The 14,562-nt window shown below is 39.2% G+C and overlaps 1 protein-coding gene across 1 annotated transcript in view; it reads left to right on the top strand.

The window, feature by feature from the left end:
• Positions 1-14,562, top strand: part of diaph2 (diaphanous-related formin 2) — a 346,460-nt gene that overhangs the window by 269,951 nt on the left and 61,947 nt on the right. The window contains exon 27 of the mRNA XM_019364462.2: positions 12,425-12,589. Coding sequence (XP_019220007.1) covers positions 12,425-12,589 — 165 coding nt within the window. The remainder of the gene's footprint in view (positions 1-12,424; positions 12,590-14,562) is intronic.

A 14,562-nucleotide genomic window follows, 5' to 3' on the forward strand; every position in this document is an offset into this window, starting at 1 on the left:
AGGCCTCTAAGAAATACCAAGTCCAAAAATCCAAGATGCAGAAATGACTCTTTAAATAAAAAAACTCACAGTTATATACTGTTTGTCTATATGCAAACTGTGATGAAGCATCACGTGCAGATTTTTAGAGGTCACAAGCCAAAAACAGTAGATTAAAGTTAAATTCCTTCCTAGTATGGAGAAAGAAAGCGGGTGTGTTGTTATCACTGTGCCTTATCAATCAGCAGGAAATCCCTGTGTGTTGCTACCTGCAAAGTCTATCCAGCTGTATTGGATTACAATGCATAAACAGGTGCTGTGCTTCAATCCATGTTTATTTTCAGGGAGCACTCGCGTTTCGTATCTGTCTCACTTGCAGTGGTTTTTCATTTAGGGCATAGAATCTAGGTTTCCTTTGAAATGCACTTTTGGAATTGTGCCAGCGTCATCTTGTGCTGCTTAATTCTCTGTTTCACATTCTCAGATAATGACAGGATTTTGTATTGACTGTCAAAACTGTTCTTATTTCAGCTCTTGTTTCATTACATGGCGTCGGCGTGCGTTCAATAGGTCGCTACACAAGTTTGATTCATGATTGTTCCACACTGCTTGTTATTAGTGCAGCATCAAAGCTAGACTTGGTAAACACATTTGCATTTTAATGACTGATATAGATTGTTCTCTTGCTCAATACCGCCATCAACCCACAACCCACCCCTGCCCACACTGATAAAAGGCGAGCAGCACCTAGTCTAGTTAAATCACCTGTTTTGTAACACAAGCACACGCATTACTGTAAGTGACAATTAAATACAGATGTAGCATGTGGGATAAACTGCTTCATTTTAGGAATAGTGTTGTGGCTTGTCAACTCTTTAAGATTTTCAGAAGGTAATTAAAATAACAAAATACAAAATAACTGGGTTAATCTGCACACATTGTGAAATGCCTCAGCTAATGTTAATAGACAGAGACTGAGCAGTTGAAAATATCTTGGAGCACAAATGGATGTCATCAGAGCAGCAATCAGCCTTTGACAAGTGAGCATTTGAGGAGGCAGATCATTTTTTTGTGTCCCCAACTCACGTTTTCTTCCCCGCCACCTGCAGAGGATGATGCTACCCATTAAAGAGAGTTTACCTCTGTGGGCATGTAATCTGATGCAAATTAGAGCAACAGACTGCCAAATGACTGCAGTGACAGTGCTATGGAGCAATTGTAGAAGGTAACACAGCCAACCTATATACCTGTAGTGCTGCTATGTGTGTTGTTTAAACTATTATTTGTTATGAAAAAAGATGAACATGTTGATCTTCGTGTCAATACACTAAAGCAATGAATGCATGATACATTTACTAGTGAGTAGTTCAGGCTTTTTCCCAACAGTATTATCACAGTAAACTGTTTGCAATGTCCCTGTACTGGTACACCATTAAATATGTGCTCGAAGAACAGTCTCTTTATTGATGTGCTACAAAAAAGAAGAGACAATGTTGCTAATGCCAGTTTATAACATGCTTTCATTCTTTCTTTGCTGCTTTCTTCCTTTTTGTTCAAGTTGTGATAATACAAACTTCTTGCAGCATTTTCTACAGAGATAATTCATGTATCTCCACAGAGATAATGCGAGCAAATATTTTCTTCTGAGGTCCAGCCATGTTAAGATCCTGCTGGATGTGTATAGAGGCTCCAAAACCATTTGCTTTATCACACATTGGCAACCAATCAAGCCAGTGATTTTCACAGATAAGAAATATAATTGGTTCAAAAAACAATGCAGGGGTTCTTGTTTCAAAAGTATTTTTTTTTAATATTACTGATAGTAACTGTTGTCATTTCACAATAGTAGACAGGCTTTAGGATGGGAGGAGGGCAGCTGGGGAGGCTCTAATTTATCTGTTTGTCTGTGTTTTCCTCCCCACACTAGAAGGGGAAGGAGGCTGTAACCGGGCCCGGCTCCACAGGGGACAGTTGTGTTTAGTGGTGGCATTGATTTTATAAAAGGTTGCGTAGTGGGGAGGCTAGGTAGGCCTGTCAACTTTAGCTCCCACCAAAGCACATCACACCGGCAATCTAATTGTGCTCTTTCTTTAATCCCAAAACCTTAAAAAGGGTGCAGTATGCAAACATATGCCTACACATCCTTCCTTAAAACGGTGCAGCTATTACAGTATGTATTTACTTGATTCTGCTGTCAGATAGGAGGTGCTCAGTTCCATTCATTTACCTCTTCTCATCACAACACCACTCGGCACGTTTTTGCAATTTGATACGCACGCTGAAAGTAAGTGAGTTAAAAAGTGTCCAAGATTTTACCAAGACAAAGATGGATTGACAGATTTGCATACTTTGTTTGACAGCCTGTCCTATGAAAATATAACCCATTGCAATTTTCATTTTGAAAACGGTTCAATAGTGGGAGGGCAGAAGAAGTAACGGGCTAGAGAGTGAAATATGAGAGGACCAAAGAGATTAAGACAGGAAGGGAAAGAAAATACTGGCAATGAAAGTACTTTTTTGTACAGGTTGGAGGACACACACATAGCCAGAGGCAGTTCATCAACTGCTTGTCAGTGCCCCCCCACCCCCTTTCTTTTTCCTCTGTCTTCAGAGGGGAATCTTGTCAGGGTCAGGTGCAGAGATAACCTAACTTGTACACACAGCATCCACTACCACTCCCCTGAACTTATAACTAAACTACTGAACTTTCATTCGCTGCTCTCCGTTTTAGCTCAGTAACGTCTAAAATCTTCATAACTTGTTGAACATTCATAAAGATTTATGAGAACTACTCATACTTGTTATTAAAGCACAGTGACGTCTCGAGAATGTGTATGTCAATTTAATCGTGGTATTTATATTTACATGTGTAACACAACGCTTGGGAGACAGCTGCTGCACACATCCATTATTCCACACACAAATGCAATTTAAGTGCCAGTTTTCTGTCACTCATTAGGCACTATATTGGCAAATTCGCTTGCCTTCTAGCGAGCACATCTTACTGTATTCCCCCTGTCAATTATTTTTTCCTCCTCTTTCTGCATTGTGACACCCAGCAGTTTTTTGACTGGCGAGTCGCACAAAGCCCCTCTGTCTGCCCGCTGAGCCACATGACAAAAAAACTCTTGGGGAGATCATTTTATCTTACTCTTGATTGCCAGATAATTATCAGTTAATTATTTAGAGCCTTAAATTAATTTGCTAAAAATAGTCTCTGTGCTTCTCTGTTGCCAATGGAGACGGCTCCATTATTCCTTTCTCCCCAGTCTCTTCTTCTCCAGCCCCACGTCTTTGACAGCTACTTGTGCCACTCATGTCTGACTCTAATCTAATAAAGGACGGGGTTGTCCTTTTGTATTTAAAGGAGCCTCATTTTTCAAATGCTTCAGCACTAACTCTTTGAATGTCTCATTGTTCTTTGAGTGCAATTTACAGCACGTCATTCACAGAGCACAATCACACAGTTATAGGATACTGATTTTTTTGTTTTATTATTATATTTTTGTCGCCAAAGTTCTTACAAAACCTGAAGTTTAGATTTAGAAGCCATATGATGGTGAGCAACATAGCACAAACTTTACTTGTGCTCTACAATCTTCTTGAGTTAGTAATATCTCGTTTTCACTTACCCCTCTGCTCCTAGGACACTTCATTAGGCTGAAAATGCTCTGGACAAAGAAATGTCCGATAAGTACTCTTAAAATGGGATTCATTGGCTTAAAGAATCGAAACCTGTTTTATTTTTTCAAACGCACACACACACTCACACGCGCATGTGCGCGCACACATGCGTTCACACTCGTGCACACACCAAACCGGAGGCCAAACAGGATGACCTGCTGAATGGGTTTGTGCTGTGGTAATGATAAGGCTATTGAATGGAGCTGTACTCTTGTCACGCTCGCTGCTGGGCCAGTGGTCTGACTGAAGGAATCTAATCAATATACAGTCTCTCTCCCTCTCTCTCTCCCTCTGCCTTTTTTTCCTTTTGTACAAACAAATTAAAAACTTGGCCAGTTGTTAACTAGTTGTTCTCATAGAGACATTCTGGCTTTTGAAAGCCATCATTATCATCAAATAAGAGATATTCCCTCTAGCACCCTTACCTTTGACAAAACAAAAAGCTTGTTATATTATGAAAAAAAAATAAGGAAACCCATTTAGCGTTCAATTTTTATTACATTTGAACTTTTTAATGAAAGCTGTGTGAAAGCTACACTGGTAGACCTTGTTAGATCTCGGTTTTCTTCCCTTTTCACTCACATTTCCAATTGATCTGAATAATTCAGTCTGTGCAGTCGTTGTTGTGAATTGTACAGTACAAAAAATAATATACTGCACATCAAACAGATGACCCCTGCTCTCATTCGCCTATTAAAACAGACAGCACTTGAGTTTATCGTTGACTTATTTACATTATATCAATATAATTTGCATAATATCAAGAAGTTTAGCAACAGTTCATGTTTGCTTCGTGGTGCTACATAAAAGGTTGAAGCAGTCCAGCATGAAGGCAGGAGATTCCATTGACATTTAAAACACACTCCGGCAGTCTGGAAGCGCACATCAAAGGCAGCTCAACATGAAGTCCATGTGCAAACCACACTGCCTGACTGGATTACTTGTGTGTTTAGAAGGTATGCATTAAGTGGCCACCTAAGAGGTCCCACTTTCAACTTTATGCATGGTGATTACATAAAGAAGATATAATCTGGAGAAGCTGTGAGCAAATCTAGGTCAAAGTGCTCTTTTCAGAGAATCCCTTACGTTTGCTGAAGCTATTGGTAGTTGTAGATAAAATATAAAGCAAGTATCACAACAATCCCAACAATTTAAATCTTGGACCGATTGTAATAATTTGCTTTAAACCAAGTTTAGAAACTAACAAGTAAAGCAGCTTGAAGACTTGCTTTGCTAATTGAATATTAGCAAATGCTGCATGTTTTGGAGTGGCTGCAGCTGGCTGGTAAAGGCTCGGATAGATTCAGTTGTACAGCATAGCTGATATCGCTAATAATGACACAAAGTCAGTTGTCATGTTTGTGATGTTGACCTTTTGCCAATTAATTAGTTTTAATTTGTTTGCTATTCACTTACAAATGATAGTGCCCGTGTTTATATTTTGCACCGCTTCCTAACTTATATGAATAGCAAAGTGACAGCATGGGTATGACAGTGTTATCAGTTGGTGAAAGGATAATTAGAAATTGATAAAGCGCATTAAAACAAAAAGACAGAGCAAGATCCTGCTCAATAAACAAATAGTATAGTCCAACAATTGTGATTCATCACTGTCACTGTCAGCTAGAACTACAAATGCAGGTTATACACAAGAAAACAAGTCAATACCGTGTGCCCTACAGAAATAAGCATCTGTTTACTCCCACTGTAACAAAGCCAGACGCGTCTTTTAAATTGAACATAAAGCAAGAAAAGACGGCTTTTCTGCCAAGTAGAAGGTGAAGAATATGATTTGTTTGTTGTATGATGCACTAACTAGGAATAAGGTGAGCCAGGTCAGAAAGTGGAGCGCAAAGTAAATGAGATATACTTTTGCATCAATATCTGCTATGGTTGGCATTGTAGTTGATATACCAATAATACATTCTATTCCAATATTCAAAGGTGCACAGTGAATACATCTAAACGTGAAGCGTTAGAAAGAGAGTTCCTATAATTATGAGAGCAAACGATCAGACTCATTTCCTTCTACATTCCACAGCCTTTTTATGCTGAAGGAAAAAATGTGATGGTTTGATTCACTCAAGAACAAATCAATAAATGTGCAACACTGGGTATCATTAGCTTCCCAAATTACAAACTCCGTGTACCAGCATTCTGCACTCTTTAAAATTGGTCGAGTTGCATTTTTTGTGGTTGTTAAACTATGTAATAATGTTTACAAGCAAGCTTTGTCTATTAAATGAAATGCAATATCTGCGTTGCACATACTTTCTTCTTCGAGGGGCATCTCACCAGTTATTGTAATGTTAGGAAGGGATTGATGTTTACCGATTAGATCAGGGGAAGCAAGAGACTTGACCTTTTAGAATTTGACAAGTATAAACGTTGTAAACACGGTGGATTTGCATTGTCATGTTTCCGCTCTGTGAAAATTACACAGAGAGGCACAGGCCCCGGGCATCGATGTGGCATGAGATTATTTTGGATAAGGATGAAAGGATGACGACAACCATAAATGGTTATCAAAGATAAAATTGTGTGTTTTGTGGAAGTGTGGGTGTGTGTTGTCTTCGGATTTACTCACCAGCACCATGATAGTGGACATCGAATTATTTTTGCCAAATTATTTTTTCCTGTGCTCTGACAGCTTTTTTAATAGCCTATCCATGATTCAACAGGTCATTCCCATGGACCTAATCCCCTCATTTCTAATTCATATAGTCTCTTTTCCTTTATCAGATGTAGTCATTACACCCACTAGTCTCCCCCTCATTGAGTTGTTATAACACCAGCTGGGTGCTGTACTGAAGAGCTTTGAATGCGTAAGTAGAAGCAACCTTCCTCTCTGCACGTATAAATATTTCAGACACAGACAGGCAGAATAAATTGACAGTAAAATTGACATTAAATCTGTCTTTTAATTTCCAGAGATAGAGGAGGCAGGGGCTGTAGGTGAGATGATGGAGAGGAGTATAGAGAGAGTAAAGGTCATGACCCCAGTGTCAAAGTGGTAATATAATTCACTGAGCCTCTGTTGTGTGGAAAATACATTCATCACAAGTATTAAATATACACCACATCCCTAGTACTATGCAAATGTTTCAGGCACTGTTGATGTGCACTGCAGTCAGGAAGGTGCAAGATAATTCCCAAATTCTTTCTGCGTCATAACAGCGACACCAAGCACACAGCCTGTGTCACAAACAGACAAGGAGTCACACAGTAGATCCCATAGAGACAACCTAAACCTACAGAAGAAGTGTGTTAGGATTGCTCTAATATTAGAAAATGTAATTGATAGCATTAATCACAACATTATTGGCACCTTTCAACATCCAAGAGAAATTGCAGAAAAAAGAAATACAATTTAGCGTGCAACGACAAAGACGGATAGGACAGGACTGCATTTCTCAGTGGCACACTGTTGATTTTCATCCAAGGTGTTGTTTTGATTACTTTGGACAAAATCCAGCAGCTTTCAGTGAGTATTGTTTCACTAAGGCATTCAGTTTGGTACAGATTTAATTATTCCCACATTGTAAAATGAGCCTGTCTTGAATTCTTGCATTTTTAAGCACAACAAATAGGTTCACATTTCAGACAAATACGAGCTGAGGTTTAAGGCACCCAAAACATTCATATTTCAGTCTTTTTTTTAATACATATATTTAAATGCGGATGAAGTTTTGTCATGTTTTTAGCTGTCTGTATTCATTTATCAAGTGATTGTAGAAGGTATGTTTTGTTTTTGATTATTGTTGCTGAAATCAATTTTATTTCCTTTTTTATTGTTGCAAGAGGTCTTGAGATGGGAACATCGCCTTAAATATAATTGCAAATACAATTTCTCCTTTGCTTGAGGAAGAACTTGAGGAAAGGAATTCTAAATTCCTTAGAACTAAATTTGACCTTACTGTTTTCTTGCATTTCTTTTTAATGAAACAGTTTTTTGAGGTTATGTAATAGAAAAAACTTGGAATGAATCCATTAAAACTTCATAGGAGCAGATGCCAGTTTGTGGAAGCCGCCATGTTGCCCCATCATCTTGAATACAGTGGCCAAGATGGACATTGCCATTCTGCCTAATTGCGTTTTATATATATGGTTAGAGACCGACCTCGTAGGGTACTTATGTGCTGTGGAGGCAAATTTTAAAGTAGCAGAGAGAGAAGGCCATCGTAGCTAGGATTATGCGCTTTAATTGGGAGGGTAAGAAAACAGACTTCAATTGTATAATACTGAGATTTTCCACACTGTATCCTTAAATATGGAGGCACGTGCCTCTTTTAAATTTTGGCAGCTTCCTCCTGCTTGCCCTCCCCCACCCCCCAAACTCAGTACTAGGTCTCTTCCCAAATGCCCAGAACATGCTGCTATGCTAATTCCCACTCACAAAACCAGTGTTTTTATAGTGGCCCAAGTCAGAATACTGTCACCTGGATCCCTCAGCTCACATCATCACGCATAGGTGAAGAGTATTGTCCTCCTGTCTTAAGAAGCTGACTTACAGAGTGCAGAGGGATAAACTTAGCAGCATGCTATTAATACAGTATTAATGTATTTAAGTTTATCCCACTTTTGCATTTTTTTAAGTGTTTTTCTATACAGATGAGAAAAGTGATGCACGCAGATTTTTGAATATTTAAGCAGCAACAGTTACAAATAGTTTAATCATTCATTAATTTATTAAGGAACAACCTTCTCTCTCTCACTTTTTCTCTCACTCTCTCTGTCTGCCCTGCCTCTGCTCTCAATTCCTTCATCCCCTTTCTCATCCCGTTCTCGCTCTCAACATGATGGGTTATGTCCAGTCAGTGGGCAGCCTTGGTGTAATTTGGCCCACAGGGGCTGTTGGCAGTAGGTGTGGGGATAAAGGGAGCAGGGATAGTGGGGTTTGGAGAAAAGCAGGCTTAGCGTGGGGCCTTGGATGGAAGGGCCAGCAAGCAAAAGCATTAAATAAACATTAATGGAACTAGGTTACAAGAGATTTATTAAGGAGGCTTTTTGGGGCCCCACTGTAGGGTATTATGCAGCACTTTAATAATTCTCTCATGCACACAGGTAAACAAAGCAGGTAATTTATTGCCGTCCTCATAGGTGGCCATTGTGAAAACTGTCTTAACTTTGTTTTTGCCCATAAATGGATTTTTCTACTTCTTTGGGATTTATCATGACATTGAATTGAGTTTGGCTCCAAAAAAGCCTTTTTAACATCTAGGGTAAGTCTGACTTGGATATGATTTTGATGTTACGTTATGGTGATGAAAACAAGCGGCCTTAATCACAGCTTACTAATGTTAAATGTGGCCTTTCTGGCATGCCATGCACTGATTAAACACAGTAATGAGGACACTGTACTAGGACAAAGACAGAATTTTGAAATTTTACATGGCAGGTTGGGTTTTGGCAAAGAGAAATAGAATTAAAAACCTACAGTAAAGCAATGCTTTGCACTTACACCAAACTTCGTATCTTACATCTTACACTGTCAGAAACTTGTTGTGTAAGCCAGGGGTTTGGGACCAGCTGCTATTTTGCAAGATCCTTTTAGACTACAAATGTTTATCTTTCAAATATATCAGCTTCACTTAGTTTTTAGTGTTTAAATACATGAAATACAGACTTGTAAAAAAGTTCAAAACTGCGTGGCAATTAAAAAAAAAAATTGTAACATTGAGCCCTCAAGCAGGCGCAGTTGTCCTGTTCTGTGTTGATGAGGTTTAGTCTTCAGGAAGCGCAGGCAGTGGCCCTTTGAGGACAACTAGAAGAGGAGAGCAAAGACTGACAAACAGGGTCAGGGCAACCAAAGGCTGCATGCTGCTTTACCTTGAGACCCATCCCCTCTGCTCCCTGCTCTGCTTCAAGCCAAAGTGACTGGAATACCAGACACAGTTCAGACTGCATACTTCTGAAAGTTCTCTCTAAGTAAAAGAGAAAGAAAGAACTGCTTGTTTGAGTGAGGGAATTTAATGGAGAGAATATGATGGGGAAATGTAAAAAGAGAATTATAAAGGGAATGCGTTTGATTGAGACAGTGGTGGACAGGAAGAAAGTAAAGGAGACGGATCAAGAAAAAAATTTATCTTTACAGAGGAGAGAGAATAAAGGCTGCAATGACTGTGAGAAAGTAAGGGAAAGAAAATAGTAACAGACATCCTGACAGAAAGACATTCAAAGAATGGCATTGCGACTGTGTAGTGTGTGTGTGTGTGTGAGAGAGAGAGAGTCTATTTGCCTGTTCATTCCGTTTCTGTATGCGTGTTGGATGAAGGCTCTACCGTACCGGTTGTGTTGCTGCAGGATAGTGTGCGTCAGGCTCCATCAATATGACATGTCTTTGATGTGGAAATACAAGGAGCAAAACCCCAGCCAGCCTCAGTCCAGTCCCCAGTGGGGCACATCTACCACAGTGCATGTGCATACATGGGTATTTGAGTGAGCGAAAACAGAGAGAAAGGGGAGAAAAGTAGAGAAAAGGAAATGCAGAGAGCCACAAGCCACAACAAGCGCAAAACATAACCACTGTCTCAATGCTTAACTGCCATTCTGCAATGAGGCAACAGTTGTGACCTGAACATTTTCAGAACCAAAGGGACTGTGCACTCAATAGTCAATACTGTGGAATCAATAGTGTATGCAAATTAAGTTAATAAGCATATCTATGCCGCTGTCGAATAATAAGGTGTCGGGATGCTTTTCGCACCAAAACTGACACATTGATTTGCGTTTTGGCACGAGTCTCATTCTTGTTTGCACTTAGTAATATAAATATTTCACATTTGTATATTTTTACAGTTATTATTTTATAATTGTTAAAAGTGGAGGATGTTAATATATCCCAGTCTGGCAATCAACAGTGACTATATTGGTGTTTTGGGATGAAGTGCCACCACTTGATAGACTGGACCTTTTAAAGAAGAGAAGGGAGGAGAGTGTTTAGACTTTATGAAACAAATGCAGTTCCTACACTGAATAGATATATTACTTTGGCAAGGTTTTATGTTCACATTTATCTATCAGACCTTCAGGTTTTCACACACATGTTGAATGAAGGGTGTATAAAAGACAATATAGAAGCAGTTTGGGAGAAACAAGGGGGTAAATCACAAACAGGAATAGAGACAAGGAAGAGGAAAGAACAGAAGGAGCTTGCTATGAACCAGGACTGTGCCATTTCTGATGTGTGTTTGCGAGCAATGGCTTCGAAGGTGCAAATCAAACCAGTCAGGTCTGTCATATACACAACTATTTTACTAGAATTCAACTTGTATCCTACTTTACTGCTAAAAAAAATGGGATTTGTGGTGGACCCTTTGATGGCTTCTGGGGTCATGGTAGAGAGAGTTTAAGATTCACTATACTTTTATAGCTTGCTAACTTTACCAACTTCTGAATACCTGAGTGGAACATAATTGTAACATCAATGCCATAACAGCTACATGCAGCACAGGGGAAAATGGCCTTCAGCATGGGAGTGTCTCTAAAAGCAGCAGCAAGGAATTGCAGATATGTCTATGCCAATTCTCTCATTTTATTCTCTAGTCATTTAAGTGGGTTGATGAAATGTAATTCATATAAAACTCCAATAAAAATTTAATAAAAACACAGAGATTTGGTATTAAAACCTTTTTCAGGAAAAGTTTTATAGCCAGCCTTGTATTGTAATGATGTAGGCTGCTAGCATGTTCAAATACAGTGTGGCTACACTGTAACAAGAGTACAGGTTTTTGCTAACTGTAGCTGGGACCTCGCCATCAAAAATAAACTTTTTCTACTCAGCTCTTCTGTCGCCTGAGGCTGGGGACTGATGTAGTGATTTGTGCTGCTCAGTGCAGCCAACAACAGAGCAGTTTCCGCGCTTACCTCTTTGCCTTGACATAATGCTAGGAGTTCCTGCAATTGCAAGAACAAAAAGGCACACCTCAAGCCATTTAGCTTCGTGCCACTGCAGATATGACAGATACAAAAATAGCCTCTTAAGAAAAAAGATGGAACTGATTGAAGGCACAGCAGGTGTCAGACACCACTGCCTATGTACTGAAACTAGTACTTCTAGAGTTTCTATAGTGGGGGGTTTTTTCTCCATGCTTGACTGCTTGCTACCATGTACTTGCATGTCTATAAATGTTGGTAGGTATGTGTATTTTGTGTCGTCCTCATCTCACCTAGACTATGTGAGTCTCCGAGTGTCCAAGTGCAGTCTCTATGAGAGGTCAATGGCTGCTGCGATAATGCTTAACTGATGCGGGCTGTCAATAGTCATTCACCAGGAGAAAAGTGCTCCGCCTGTTCAGTAAATTACACAGTGCGACGTGAGCTGTGAGGTTCAAAACAACCTGACCCCACTGTTGTTGTGAGAAACAATAGAACAATGACTGCAATCAGCTTTTCCAGCAACCATCTGTGTCATGCTGCTGACTACAAAACACCTTTCCATTACTCCAGGGCTGCAGCTATTAGCTCACCATGCCATTGACTCCAAAGTGAGATGGAGAGGTTATTGTAATGCCACATTAGATTGTCTCTGACCCTTCTTTATCTAGTGTTTTGTTTTGCTGACCTTGGCATAGGTGGGGTTTTTGAATGCTATAAAGCTTGTGAAAGTGATCATTTTTCACAATGACTTGTTTTTCTAGAGATCAACACGCTTGTGAGATGTGAGATTATACTGGAGATTATTACAATAGCTTTTTGAATATGCTTTGTGTATGTTCGAGACATGTCTTTCTCCTTTTTTCCTTGACTCTCTTCTTCTCACGGCTTCAGCAAGAGTTCCAGGGAGCAGTATGAAAAATTGTCCACCATGCACAAGAACATGCAGAAGCTGTATGAAAGTATAGGCAGTTATTTTGCCTTTGACCCCCACTCGGTCAGCGTGGAAGAATTCTTCGGAGAACTGGCCAACTTCCGCATGCTCTTCATGGTAAGTGCAAACTTTCTGATTTTTTGCACGTGAACACGAACATGTTCCTTCAAAGTAGGCGCATACAGTGACTAACAGAAGCCACCACCCACACGTGCGCATACTTCTGCACACACGTACTTGCACACACTGGCTGTCAGTGAATTGAGAACAGAGGTTGTGTATTACACATGCACACATTTTCACCAAACTTCCAGGGTCCTGACAGGTGGTGAAAACTCGCGCGAAAATTACACTGCTATACTTTCATAGATGAACTTGAATAGAAAAAGGGGACGCCAATTATGTAGTATCGCACCTCCATTAGTTTGAAGGACTTTGGAAGGATATACAAAGAAAGAAATATCAAAATGTAAGCAGAAGAGGCTGAGGTAGTCATTAGTAATGGACCAGCTCTGAAAGCAAATTTTCCATAATGTACCTCAACAGCATCTCAACCCTTCCTGTCAGGTAAATGCTTACAGCTTTCAAACTCTACACTGTTAGTCCATAACTCAGACGTCTTCTTCTTATAATTTTTCCTCATGTTTTCAATCGTAACAACTCCAAAGACATCACTATGGTCTTACCTAAGTTATTTTGGCAGACTTGGTACATCTTCAAAGCTAAAAAAGAAACTATTAATCATTACGTGAACAACGATGGTGAAATAATATCCGTCATCTGATAATCTGTCAAGATTTTCTGATGTTTCTGAGTCACTTTTCTGAATATTTCTTTAATGTTTATTCAAGATATTTGGGTTTGGTGAACAATATGTCAATAAACAGGAGAATTTCTGTTAAGTCTTCACGCCATGTTTGATTTACCTGTCTTTGTTCTGAACCTCAATTTCAGAAATTAGGCTGATTGTTTTTTTTAACACCCAATATTTAACATTTAACATGTAGATTTTTAAGAAAAAGAGTAGATAAATGTAAACTTTCTCTTCATGTCAAACATCCTTGACTTGAGAACTTCAAGAAAGCATCCTGAGTTAAAAAGAAAAAATAAAACAGGTCAATCAAAGCGTGTATTTGCTTTTTTTCTTATAAAAGAGGCTTCAGCAAGCTTTATAACCTGGTAAACAGTGTCATTTACATATTTATTCTTTCACATATATGTAAATACAATAAAAATATATCTTTCCACTGATTATAAAGTATTTTTTGTCTGCAATAAAAAGTACAGGATCGTATATGAGAAATGCGATGAGAAAGGTTTGAGGTTCACTAAATGTGAAGTAGCATTTTAAATTGGATTAAGGGAAATAAAAAAACAGCCTCTGCTACTTACAGCAGTGAATAAAGGGCAAGGGAGATTAGTGTGTAAGAGGTAATATTAATGATAAGATAAACATCCTCTGTTAAGTAGTCTGTTAAACATTCATTCAAGCGTCTGTGATTTTCCACCTTGAACAGTCTAGTCATCCCTACCGGCAATGCCCCGAAAGCTCCTGGTGTCAGGATGATGACATGGTGTCCAGACGGCACACCCTCAGTCTTCACCATCTATTAATGTGAATGGCAAGGTCCCCTTGTCTGAATCCTTTCCTCTCTTTTCTCTGATCCCCATTTGAAACCAACTTTTCATTCCCGCTGATCAAAGTGCACAACCACACAACATAACGCTCCCTTGAGGATTCCAGAGTTGCATGTCTCTAAAAGAAGCATCCACCCAAGAAAATAAATTATTCTCTCAAGCAAATAGCTGCAGATGAATATTTTATTACTGATTTAAACTTTCCTTCTATGGTTAAGGGGAGGGAAATGACTGGGATATAGTTTTGTGAAATGGGGGTTGGATTATAAGTTAATATATTCATATAACAACAATCCTTTAATCACCATATTCTTCAGATATTATTTATAGTTTCTGGCTTTTCAGCTCTGCTGACAGGAATGCTAATCTCATCTGCTCGCAGAGCACAAGAAATCAATCCTTGTTTATACTTGAATTTTATTTCTCTTACCCTGTGAAAACAACTGTGCTAG

The sequence above is a fragment of the Oreochromis niloticus genome, linkage group LG2, assembly GCF_001858045.2.
Source record: "Oreochromis niloticus isolate F11D_XX linkage group LG2, O_niloticus_UMD_NMBU, whole genome shotgun sequence".
Classification (NCBI taxonomy): Eukaryota; Metazoa; Chordata; class Actinopteri; order Cichliformes; family Cichlidae; genus Oreochromis; species Oreochromis niloticus.